Source organism: Hordeum vulgare, chromosome 2H (genome assembly GCF_904849725.1).
Source record: "Hordeum vulgare subsp. vulgare chromosome 2H, MorexV3_pseudomolecules_assembly, whole genome shotgun sequence".
NCBI classification, from domain to species: Eukaryota; Viridiplantae; Streptophyta; class Magnoliopsida; order Poales; family Poaceae; genus Hordeum; species Hordeum vulgare.
The window spans coordinates 557,724,549-557,737,461 of record NC_058519.1 but is presented as its reverse complement, the minus strand read 5'-3'; the positions used below and the strand labels follow the sequence as shown (position 1 = coordinate 557,737,461).

At 42.0% G+C, this 12,913-nt stretch overlaps 1 protein-coding gene across 2 annotated transcripts; it reads left to right on the top strand.

Annotated features, from left to right (window-relative positions):
- Nucleotides 1-6,706: 6,706 nt before the first annotated feature.
- Nucleotides 6,707-12,384, top strand: LOC123427229 (probable inactive beta-glucosidase 14). 2 transcript variants are annotated; one of them, XM_045111226.1, is made up of 12 exons: nucleotides 6,707-6,977; nucleotides 8,238-8,304; nucleotides 8,451-8,509; nucleotides 8,603-8,678; nucleotides 8,774-8,848; nucleotides 8,927-9,014; nucleotides 9,134-9,386; nucleotides 9,517-9,560; nucleotides 9,939-10,191; nucleotides 10,346-10,448; nucleotides 11,169-11,277; nucleotides 11,960-12,384. In XM_045111226.1, exons 1-12 carry the CDS (start codon nucleotides 6,840-6,842, stop codon nucleotides 12,180-12,182), a joined length of 1,488 nt encoding a protein of 495 aa, XP_044967161.1. In that variant the 5' UTR covers nucleotides 6,707-6,839; the 3' UTR covers nucleotides 12,183-12,384. The 2 variants fall into 2 exon arrangements, with proteins under 2 accessions (XP_044967161.1, XP_044967160.1); XM_045111225.1 differs by having other exon boundaries at nucleotides 6,710-6,977; nucleotides 9,517-9,632.
- Nucleotides 12,385-12,913: the final 529 nt, after the last annotated feature.

Below are 12,913 nucleotides of genomic sequence, written 5' to 3'. Positions count from 1 at the left end.
AAAATGCTTTATGTGATAGCTATATTGTTGAATTTATTCATGATGCTACTGAAAATTACTATGAGAGAGGAACATATGCTTTTACAAGTTTCTTCTATGTGTGTTGGAAATTTTGAAGTTATACTTGTTTTCCCTTCCTATGCTAATTGATTCTTGTTCCTATAATTTGTTTGCTCACAAAATACCTATGCATAGGAAGTGGGTTAGAATTAAATATGCTTGCCATGTGATTCATGATGCTCTCTTTATGTTTCCGTTCTTTACCTTTATGCGAGCATCATTGAAATCGTTATGTCTAGCTAGGGGCGTTAAATAATAGCGCTTGTTGGGAGGCAACCCAATTTTATTTTATTCTTTTGTTTTTATTTCTGATTTTGAGTTCTACACAGATTATTACCTCCGTAATAATTTTGTTTTATTTTTTAATTAGTGTTTGATCCAAGTAAGACCTTTGGGATGGTTTACGGTGTTTGCAAGTTGATTTTGCTGAAAAACAGAAACTTTCACTCTCAGACTGGGAATTTTGTAAATTCACTAGAACGTGCTTTTGATCTGAAGTTTTTACACAAAATTTATTTACAAATTTCCCAACTTTTCCTAATTGTTCAGAATTTTTAGAATTACAGAAGTATTCGAAGTAAACAGATTGCTACAGACTGTTCTGTTTTTGACAGATTTTGTTTTCTTTGTGTTGTTTGCTTATTTTAATGAATCTATGGGTTGTATCGGGGGGTATGAACCATGGATAAGTTGGAATACAGTAAATATTACATCATTATAAATAAATAATGAGTTCACAATAGTACCTAAAGTGGTGATTTATTTTTCTTATACTAACGGATCTCACGAGTTTTGTGTTGTGTAGTTTTCAAGTTTTGGGTAAAGATTTGATGGACCATGGAATAAGGAGTGGCAAGAGCCTAAGCTTGGGGATGCCCAAGGCAATCCAAGCCGTATTCAAGGATACCAAAGAGCCTAAGCTTGGGGTTGCCCCGAAGGCATCCCCTCTTTCGTCTTCAATCCATCGGTAAATTTACTCGAGGCTATATTTTTATTCACCACATCGTATGTGTTTTGCTTGGAGCGTCTTGTATGATACGAGTCTTTATTTTTTAGGTTGCCACAATCATACTTGTTGCCCACATGTTTTGAGAGAGACACGCTGAATCATGAATTTATTAGAATACTCTATGTGATTCACTTATATCTTTTGAGCTACGCAATGTTGCTCTAGTGCTTCACTTATATATTTTAGAGCACGGCGGTGTTGTGTTTTATAGAAATTATTAAACTCTCATACCTCACGTATATTATTTTTAGAGTTCTTTAAACAGCATGGTAATTGGTTTAGGTTATGAATTTAGTCCTAATATAATGGGCATCCAAGAGGGATATAATAAAAACTTTCATATTAAGTGCATTGAATATGATGAGAAGTTTGATTCCTTGCACATAGTTTTGAGATATGAAGATGGTAATATGAGAGTCATGCTAGTAAGTAATTGTGAATCATAAGAAATAATTGTGTTAAACCTTGTGATCCCGTAGCATGCACGTATGGTGAACCATTATGCGATGAAGTCGGAGCATGATTTGTTTAATGATTGTCAACCTTTGTGTGGAGGTCAGGATCAGGCGATGGTTAACTTGTACCAACCCTTCCCCTAGCAGCATGCGTCTAATACTTTGCTTCGATAACTAATAGGTTTTTGCAATAAGTATGTGAGTTCTTTATGACTAATGTTGAGTTCATGGATTATACGCACTCTCACCCTTCCACCTTTGCTAGCCTCTCTAGTACCGCGCAACTCTCGCTGGTACATTAAACCCACCTTCCTCAAAACAGACACCATATTTTTTCCTCAAAACTGCCACCATATCTACCTATTATGGCATTTTCATAGCCATTCCAAGATATATTGCCATGCAACACCACCGTCTCATTTTTATGACATGCACCATCACTTCCATACTGCTTATAGAGTCATATTTTGTTCTAGATATCGAGTTGTAATCTTTGAGTTGTAAGTAAATAAAAGTGTGATGATTTGCATTATTAGAGCATTGTCCTGTGTGAGAAAAGGATGATGGAAGCTATGATTCCCTCATAAGTTGGGACGAGTCTCCGGACTTTACAAAAAATAAAAGAGACCAAAGAAGCCCCCAAAATAAAAGAGAGAAAAGAAAAAAATGAGAGAAAGAGAGACAGGACAATGCTACTATCTTTTTCCACACTTGTGCTTCAAAGTAGCACCATGTTGTTCATAGAGTCTCCTATTTTGTCACTTTCATATAACTAGTGGAATTACATCTTTTGCACAACCACTTAGTTTCCTTTTTGAGCTTCCATACACTCATAGCTCTAGTGCATTTGTTGCATGGCAATCCCTACTCACTCACATTGATATCTATTGATGGGCATCTCCATAGCCCATTGATATGCCTAGTTGATGTGAGACTATCTTATCCTGTTTTTGCAACCTCCACCATAGTCTATTCCACTTATAGTGTTATATCCATGGCTCACGCTCATGTATTGCTTGAGAGTTGAGAAAGTTTCAGAACATAAAAAGTGTGAAACAGTTGCTTGATTTTCATCGAGGTTGTGCATGATTTAGATACTTTGTATGGTGAAGATGGAGCATAGCCAGACCCTACGATTTTGTAGGGATAACTTTCTAAGACCATGTTATTTCGAAAGGAAGCAATTGACTTATTAGTATGCTTGAAGTATTATTGTTTTTATGTCAATATTAGACTTTTGTTTTGAATCTTATGGATCTGAATATTCATGCCACAATAGAGAATATTACATGGATAAATATGTTAGGTAGCAATCCACATCAAAAATTCTGTTTTTATCATTTACCTACTCGAGGACGAGCAGGAATTAAGCTTGGGGATGCTTGATACGTCTCTAACGTATCTATAATTTTTTATTGTTCCATGTTATTATATTATCTGTTTTGGATGTTTTATATGCATTAATATGTTGTTTTATATTATTTTTGGGACTAACCTATTAATCTAGAGCCTAGTGCCAGTTTATGTTATTTCCACGTTTTTGAGTACTGCAGATAAGGAATATTAAACGGAGTCCAAACGGAATAAAATCTCCGGAATGATTTTTCTTGGACCAGAAGAAACCTGCCAGACTTGGAGTAGGGGGCAGGACACCTGCAGGGAGGCGACAAGCGTGCAGGGCGCGCCCTAGGGGGGTGCCCCTGGCATGTGGGCCCCTTGCAGGTCTCCTAACCCTAATCCTTGGCCTATAAATTCCCAAATATTCCCCCATTACCGAAGAGAATCACAACCGAGAGCCTCTGTTCCCGTGAGATCCAATCTGGGAGCCTTTTCCGGCAATCTGCCGAAGAGGGAATTGATCACGGAGGGCATCTACATCAACTCCATTGCCCCTCCGATGATGCGTGAGTAGTTCACCACAAACCTACAGGTCCATAGCTAGTAGCTAGATGGCTTATTCTCTCTCTTTGTTCTTAAATACCATGTTCTTCATGATCTTCATGGAGATCTATTCGATGTAATACTCTCTTGCGGTGTGTTTGTCGAGATCCGATGAATTGTGGGTCTATATTATGATTATCTATGAATATTATTTGAATATTCTCTGAATTCTTATATGCATGATTTCATATCTTAGCAAGTCTCTTCGAGTTATTGGTTTGGTTTGGCCAACTAGATTGGTAATTCTTGCAATGGAAGAAGTGCTTAGTTTTGGGTTCAATCTTGCGGTGTCCTCACCCAGTGACAAAGTAGGGGTAGCGAGGCACGTATTGTATTGTTGCCATCCAGGATAAAAAGATGGGGTTTCCATCATATTGCTTGAGTTTATCCCTCTACATCATGTCATCTTACTTAATGTGTTACTTTGTTCTTCCTGAACTTAATACTCTAGATGCAGGGAGGATCGGTCGATGTGTGGAGTAATAGTAGTAGATGCAGAATGGTTTCGGTCTACGTGACACGGACATGATGCCTATATGCATAATCATTGCCTTGGATATCTTCATAATTATTTGCTTTTCTATCAATTGCTCGACAGTAATTTGTTCATCCATCGTATTATTTTCCTTTATGATAGAAGCTTCTAGTGAAACCTATGGCCCAGGTTCTATTTTCCATATTATACTTTCAGATCTATACACCAAAAATACCAAAAATATCTTGCTGCAATTTATTTACTTTTGTTTTACTTTTAGATCTATCAATCTTTTATATCTATCTCTATCAGATCTCATCCTTGCAAATAACTCTGAAGGGATTGACAACCCCTTTTTAGCGTTGGGTGCAAATGTTTGATTGTTTGTGTAGGTACTACAATTGGGGCCTTGCTTGTTCCTCCTACTGGATTGATACCTTGGTTCTCAACAAACTAAGGGAAATACTTACCTACTTCGCTGCATCACCCTTTCCTCTTCAAGGAAAAACCAAGGCAAGCTCAGGAGGTAGCAGATTGCAGAACACCAAAGGCATGCTCGACATCCTTCCTAGCACTCTCTTGCTCTTGGGCAAATCTTTTCCTCTTCTCTCCGACAGGGTTGGAGATTGTCTTCACAATAGTGGTCCATTGTGGATAGATTCCGTCATAGTATCCTTTGTTGTAGTTATGACCGTTGATGTTAACATTGACCGGAGGACTGTTGCCTTCAGCAAGCCTTGCAAACACCGACGATCGCTGAAGCACGTTGATATCATTGTATGATCCAACCATGCCAAAGAAAGAATGCCAGATCCAGAGATCTTGAGAGGCCATGGCCTCAAGTATGACAGTGTAAGCCTTGACATCGCCCTTGTACTGGCATTGCCAAGCAGAAGGGCAGTTCTTCTACACCCAGTGCATGCAGTCTCTGCTGCCAAGCATCCCCGAAAAGCCTCGACTGGATTGATCGCCAACAAGCGGGTTATGTCCGCATCAGTCGACCCTCTCAAGTACTCAGGGCCAAACACTGCAACCACAACCTTACAGAATCTGTACAACGACTCTAGGCACGTAGACTCACTCATACGGACGTACTCATCGATAAGATCACGGGGTACTCCGCAAGCATCCAGATGGTTGCAGTGCATTTCTGATAAGATGAGAAGCCAATCTTTCCAATGGCATCCTCTTTGCACTCAAAGTAGTCATCGTATCCGACCACCCCCTCTCAAATCCGGTTGAAAACATGCCTAGCCATACGGAAACGACGTCGGAATTTCTAATGTTTGAACTTTGAACGGCGGATTGCTTGTGTCAAAGTAATCCTTCCATAGAAGGAAATGGCCGCTCTCTCGGTTGCGATTCAACGCTTGAACATGCCCCGGAATCGAGCCCAAAACAACGACCGCTGCCTATTTAGGTGGTCATGGATCAACACGGCAAGCAGCATCTCCTCATCGTCGGATGAGGAATTATCGGAGTCACACAGAACATTATGGAAAAAAGAACTCGGCGGCGCAGTCCATTTGTACCTTGAGGCAAACTGTCGAACAACTTGCGGGCGTGGACGACGAAGCTGACCGACAATGGCAGATTAGTGTCAGGGAAGCTGCGGTGCCTCGGCGGCGATGCGGCCGGCGACGTGGGTAAGCGTTGGGGAGGTATGGGAGGAGACACCGGAATTGGGTGGCGGCGGCAACGATGACGGGGTTGGCGGCAAGGTGAGGGCTAGCTATCGATGATGTCGGTAGGGGTGGAGAACGACCAATGTGCCACCGACTCACGGGTCAGGGGATGGAAAAAGCATGCGTCGTCCGCTTCCACTTTGTGTCCGCGCCGATCCAAACCAGGCTCAATATTGGGCTGGAAATGGGTCGGCAGGCGGACGAAAAGCGAACACGTGCCTGTTTGGGTCGGCACGTTGGACCGTCTTTTCTGTCCGTGTAGATCCAAACAAACTGCGACGGACGAAATGGGTCGTTCCGTTAGAGTTGCTCTATTTGTCATTTAAAATAAATCGTTGACGCTGATGGCAAACCAAAATATTGGCGGACGATTCCAGCGCCCTCGTTTCTACCAAACCTAGCCAAACGGGCCGGGCCGGCCCGACTACCCGCAGGCCAGGCATGACACGGGCCGGGCCAGGCACGACACGGGCCGGGCCAGGCACGACACGGGCCGGGCCCGGCACGGACTAATCGTGCCCGGGCCAGGCACGAGCACGCTATGGGCCGTGCCTGGACCGCGACCCCCAGCCCGCGTGCCGGCCCGGCACGGTACGATTAGGAGGCGGCGAGGCGGCCGATAGATCTGGATAGGTTCGAGCGGGAGGGGCTGGGCGGGACTCGCGGGAGGGGCGCACGAAAAATGGAAAAAGAAGCGGCGACGCAGTCGACTGGGCGGGAGGGGCGCGCAAAAAGGGAAGGGGAGGGCGGGAAAGGGCGGTGGGAGCGTGGGAAAGGGAGAGGGGGCTGATTTTTTTTGCCTTTTTTATTTTTTTTATATCAAAATAGCCAGCGTGCCGCGGGCCGGTCCAATTAGGCCTGCGTGCCGTGCTTGGGCCTGGGAGGCTGGCACGCGGGCCGACACGGCACGGCCCGGATATTAATCGGGCCCAGGCGAGCCGTGCCGTGCCTGGCACGATTACGGCGGGCCCGGCCCGCCGTAATCGTGCCGGCCCGTTTGGACAGGTATAGTTTCTACCAATGCATTGGCGCAAAAGAGCTAGGAGAGAGTGGAGGCGAGCTGGCGTACCAATTATTTGGATCCCATCCAAACGCCCACTCCACGGCTGGTCAATGACCAATATTTTGGTCGGGCAGATAAGGGATCCAAACAAAACAGCCCCTGAACTTTCAGAGCAGAGCTCACTGCGGAGGGGGTCGCCGGCCGTGGGCGGATGGCGCGCGAGGCGCCCTTGTGGCTTCTCCTGCTCTCGTCTGCTCACCTGCTCCTCCGATGTGCTTCGGCGCTCGATCGCGGCCAGTTCCCTCCTCCGACGAGCTTCCTCTTTGGGACATCCACCTCTGCCTACCAGGTACCTACCCCCCACCCAATTGTGCACCGAGTGGCTGCATATCCTCTCTTTTTTTCTCGATTGAGCTAATTTTTGTTTTTTGTTTTGAGGGGATCGATTGGGCTCCTGGGATGACTTGATGCATCCCCTTCTTTTCCAAACATTCAGTAGCCAGTAGGCGTATAATTGCAATCGTTACACTACGTTGCTGAAGGAAAATAATTAACTTTCCTTTTGGAAATCCTTAAGAAATCTACCATTGTCTTCAATAGAATTTTTTAGGATTTCTTTTTACAAAAGAGTTTATTAAATCCAAATTCTGAAAAAAAGAATAAGCAGATCCATAGAAGATATATGCTATGAATAAACCAAAGATAGCTAGAGTTACAGAAGAAATTGCATTAGTAAAAAACACAACCCCACAATTTTTTTAAAAAAAATACTTGGTTTTATCTAGCTTTCCTATAGAACAACTCGCTGATGAAGAAATATCTTGCTGCACATTTATTTTCCCAAATGATAAGTGTTTCATGTATGACACGAAGTACCGACCTGACGCTTTTTTATACTCCCTCCGTTTCAAAATAACTGTCTCAACTTTATACTAGCCCTAGAGTACTAAACTTGTCATCTGAAAAAAAAAAGATAAATCCCCAAAAAAACTGAAACTTGCCATCCAAACAGAAAGTTGCTATGCTTCACAACTAAAGTTGCCATCCTCTTGTAACTAAAGTTGCCATAAAAAAACATTGGAGCTGCTTCATGTCAGGTGTGTGGCACTTACCAGTTATCAGTGTCTTCTACTCCCTCCGTCCCGAAATAAGTGTCTCAACTTTGTACTAACTCTAATACAAAATTGCACTAAGTTTAAGACACTTATTTTGGGATGAAGGAAGTATTTTTTTAGGGTATTTAGTTGCACATTTATTTATTGGGTATCTAGCTGCACATCAGCTTATGAAGGGATGTAACTAAAAAAACTAAGGAATGGCTAGCACGGCCCAATCTATGCGCTATATCCTGTCATCCAAGTACCCAACCCAGTTGAGCTATGCAGCCCATTCAAATTGGGCTTCCGAACCGAAGCCGACCAAACCTAGTTGACTCCGTTGTTTTGCTGCCCTTGCCCCTTGGGAAACTTGTACACACTTTTGGACTTTTAGTGCATTAAAATTTTATTTATGATTTGTAGTGTGAGCTATCTTGTTACATAATACACCGGCCTCTTTTAGGCAACCTCAAGCTCAAGTTTGCTGATAACATGTTGTTTCCATTCTTCAGATTGAAGGCGGATATTTGGAGGGTAAGAAAGGCCTAAGTAATTGGGATGTCTACACCCACAAGGAAGGTGAAGATTCAGAATTCATATTACTGCACAGTTTCAATCTAGACATACTTCACTTTTATCTTGTGATAACTTGATTTCTTCATATGTCTTCTTACATTTTCTTTCTTTCTTCCTTCCTTCCTTCCTTTCTTATCTTGTGGGTTCAGGCACAATTGAGGATGGAAGTAACGGCGATATTGCTGCTGATCATTACCATCGCTACATGGTATGTTTTCTGCTAACACATACTGTTGATACTGTTCAATGCATCTCTACTCCAATTCATCTTGTGCAAACTATAATTTTTTCCCTACTTCAGGAAGATATTGAGTTGATGCATTCCTTGGGAGTGAACTCATATCGATTCTCCATAGCATGGACACGAATTCTACCAAGTGAGTTTGACTTCAATGTCATTTGCCTTTCTTAGGAATTATGCTATTTGTTAGAGTTATCTACAGACTGTCTCGGAAATTGTTTGTTGCTCCAGGAGGCCGATTTGGACATATAAATCCAGACGGTGTAGCATTCTACAATGCCATCATCAATGCTCTTCTGCAGAAAGGTATTTAACAGAAAATTTCATGCAAAGGGAGATCATTTTTTAAGGTCCTATGCATTTGTTAATGGCATGCATAACCAGGCATACAACCATTTGTTACGATATTTCATTACGACATTCCACATGAGCTTGAAGAGCGATATGGTGGATGGTTGAGTCCAGAAATCCAGTATGTGTATTGCTGTTCCTCTCAGTTTGTTTTACTCCTCTGAATCAAAAAGGAAAAATTTAAATTATCGTACTTCCAAATGCATTTTGTTTTGCGGGTAATTTCCAAATGCTTTTCAGGAAGGACTTTGGTTACTTTGCAAAAGTATGCTTCAAGTTGTTTGGCGACCGAGTGAAATTCTGGGTTACAATGAATCAGCCTAACTTATTGGCAAAATTTGCTTATATGGATGGATGGTTCCCTCCTGGTCATTGTTCGAAGCCGTTTGGGAATTGTGCCTTTGGAAATTCTTCAATCGAGCCATACATAGTAGGTCACAATATGATACTTTCACATGCAAACGCAGTGAGCATTTACAGAAATAACTATCAGGTACAAATTAGATTCTTCTAGGATACGAGTACACCATCACCTCGTGTGTGTTTTCCATGGAAGTTAATAATACAACACCATTAACTGAGGATTTTTAGTATGGTTTAATAATATCTATGCCACTTAATAGGAGACACAAGGTGGATATATTGGAATTGCTGTCGGCGCAAGATGGTATGAACCATTGCGAAATACCACAATCGACCAACTAGCAGTTGAACGGGCTATATCTTTCAATGTTCCATGGTACTATACTATCCAATAAGAAGATAGCTGCAGGATAATTAGCATTTTGTTTCCTCATAATTCCATAACAAGTGTGTTCTTAAACAAGATAATAAATCTGTCTAATACAAACAAACAGATCAACAGGCTGATATAATTCGCAGCAACACCATGATTTTTTTGTTTCACTACACGGAGGCAGAGAAACTGACTATATTTTCTGTAACTGGACTTTGAAAGATTTATTTTCCATTATTTCTTGGAACAAAGTATATATGATCTTCAATTACCACCTTTCACATTACCTGTTTTATTTGTTTTTGATAGGTTTCTGGACCCTATAATTCTTGGTGATTATCCTGCAGAGATGCGCAAAATCTTGGGCCCAACCCTACCTGAGTTCACATCAAAGCAGAAGAAGAAACTACATGCAACAAAACTGGATTTTATTGGACTAAATCATTATTCGACATGGTATTTGAAAGACTGCATCTTTTCACCATGTGAAATGGATCCTATGGATGGGGATGCGCGAGCATTGAGTTTAGCAGAAAGAGATGGTGTGCTTATCGGTAAACAGGTAAACATAGGGTTGCTAAATACTAATTCATGTTATGTTATTATTAATAGAAAAACAATACCCCCTCTGTAAACTTTTATAAGTAGTGATCTAAACGATTTTATAGAAGTTTACAGAGGGAGTAATAATAGTGATTGCTGTCTCACTCATGCAGACAGGAGCACCATTCTTTTATGATGTTCCACATGGGATGGAAAAGGTGGTCATGTATTACAAACAAAGATACAACAACACGGCAACATATATAACAGAAAATGGTGTGACTCTCTGTCTTTATTATCTTTTGAAGCTTGAATAATCAGTATTTGAACATGGTATACACTTTTGATGAGTGTCGTCTGAGTATGACACTGCCTATTTGGCACATGTCCACGAGCTCAGAAACAATTGGAGCATTTTATCTCATTTGGAAACAAATCATTTTTTCCTCTGGCCTTCCAGAATTACATCTAATGATGTCAGAGCTAGTGTTAATGGAGATTGGCCTACTTGTGGCTTATATGCATGAATAACAATCAACCGACGATTATGTTTTCTTATAGTATAGTTCTCGTGTCAAATCTGGGATTGGTCGTTTGACAGTTGTACCTCTTGCCTCTTGGTGTTCTTTTTCTCTAATATAATACAACGTGGCATGCAATAGATGTATGTTCGAAAAAAAGAAAAAAACATCTCACCACTGCCCTAAGGCCTGTGAACTTAGAAATATGGATCATAGTAGTCACACCAAAGTAAGCTATGTGTTTCTCTTAAAGGCTAAGAGCCCGTCATTTTGTGACCATCCCTTTTGTCGGTCTTATGCTGGTTTTTGTTAACTCCACACCTTATACATACCCTGCTTGTACATATCATACACTTTCAGGCCTCCCCTACGGTTTTCCTTCAAAATAAAAAGACTATCGCTAGTCTATCTATTATTGTTCTGTTCCAGTGAATAATGTGTGTAACAATATGTAGAGGCTGATTCACATTTTCAGGTTATGCTCAAGCAAGCAATAGCAGTATGACTGCTAAGGATTTTACCGGCGACACAGAAAGAATTAATTACATCAGTGGCTACCTCACTTATTTAGCCTCGGCAATAAGGTGAGATATGCAGTTATCGACACTTCATGCATAGATCTGGGTTCCAACTGTGTGCACTAGAATATTCTATGGGTTCCTGACATATTCCGCACGGACACCTGACTGACAAATATGGCCGATTAACCATTTCTTGAGAACACAAAAGGGATTTCGATCATACCTGGCCAAACGGCCCGGCCCGGCACCGCACGAATATTAGCCGGGCCGTGCCGTGCCGGCCCATGTGCGCAGCCTCCCTGCCCAGTCATGACACGGAAGCTAAACGGGTCGGCCCGTCGGCACGCTAAGCACGATTTTAGGCCTATTTTAGATAGTTTTTGGATCGATTTTAGTCTATTTGGCTATTTTATACGTTGTATATATATAAAAATATGTAATAAAAAATATAAACGGGCCGTGCCATGTCGGGCCGCGTGCCTAGCCTTCAGGCCTAGGCACAACCCGAGGCGGGCTGCGTGCCTGGCACAGGCCCGTTTAAGTCGTGCCGTGCCCGGCCCATGGCGTGCCGTGCCGGCGGGTTCGCAGGCCGGCCCCGTTTAGCCCGGCCTGTTTGGCCAGCTATAATTTCGATACAATGCAGGGCTGCCCCCTGCCATATGGCAGACCTTAGCTGATGCTCTGCTCTTATGTTATCTAACTTATAGTATCTGAATACCAACCAACCTTGTCGAAATGTTTGAAGGAAAGGAGCTGACGTACGTGGTTACTTTGTGTGGTCTCTCCTCGACGACTTTGAGTGGACTTCGGGATACAAGGACAGATTCGGGCTCTACCATGTCGACTTCAAGACGCAGAAGAGGACGCCAAAACTATCAGCTGAATGGTTCAGGCAGTTCCTCAAAGGTTCACTTCTGACAAGAGAACTCCAAAATGGATCCCAGCTGCAGCTCTACTATACTTCCTGAGCTACTGATGGTTCTTCTCCCCGTGCTTCAATATCATGTAAAATCGTACCTTGTTTCCCTGTGCCTGAATACTATGCAAGGTCGTGAGTTGCAAGACATCTTTATGTGTGTGAATAAATGTCGAATATGCAGGTTGTTATTGTAAGGATGTAGAGATATTTATGTTTGTGAATAGACCATGCATGGCGCAGCATTTACCCAATCAGATAGAGAGTATCTAACAGAGTTTGGCATAAAACACCCTAAACTGCAACACTTCATAATCATAGGTATTTAACCAATTTAAAATATTCTGCGACTCGTGTGCCTAAACTGCACGGCCAATGATGTGTTCTACCTAGAGAAAATTCATATACAAATTCCTAACATCGCTGTATAACTATGCTCTAACTCAACAATTCATCACATAAGCATCTAAAAAGAATCAATAAAGCAAACTAGAAGTTGCAGCATCATTCTCATCCGCAGTTCAGCAGGTGGTATGCAATGCATAACAAAAATAGCTACAATTAAATGATAGTGAGTATTTAAAATAATAAGAACACTTTCTTTACATAATTACCTGTCATCTATCTTCACAATGATTTTGGCAAGTATTCAATATCATCAGCGCATCCAGTGGGAACATATTGCATTTTATTGGCAAGAACGTCCAGACATAATCTGCGCTAGTCTGCAGTTCTGCTCTCCCCTTGAAGACCTGCATTCTAGGTATTCAACTATTCATAATG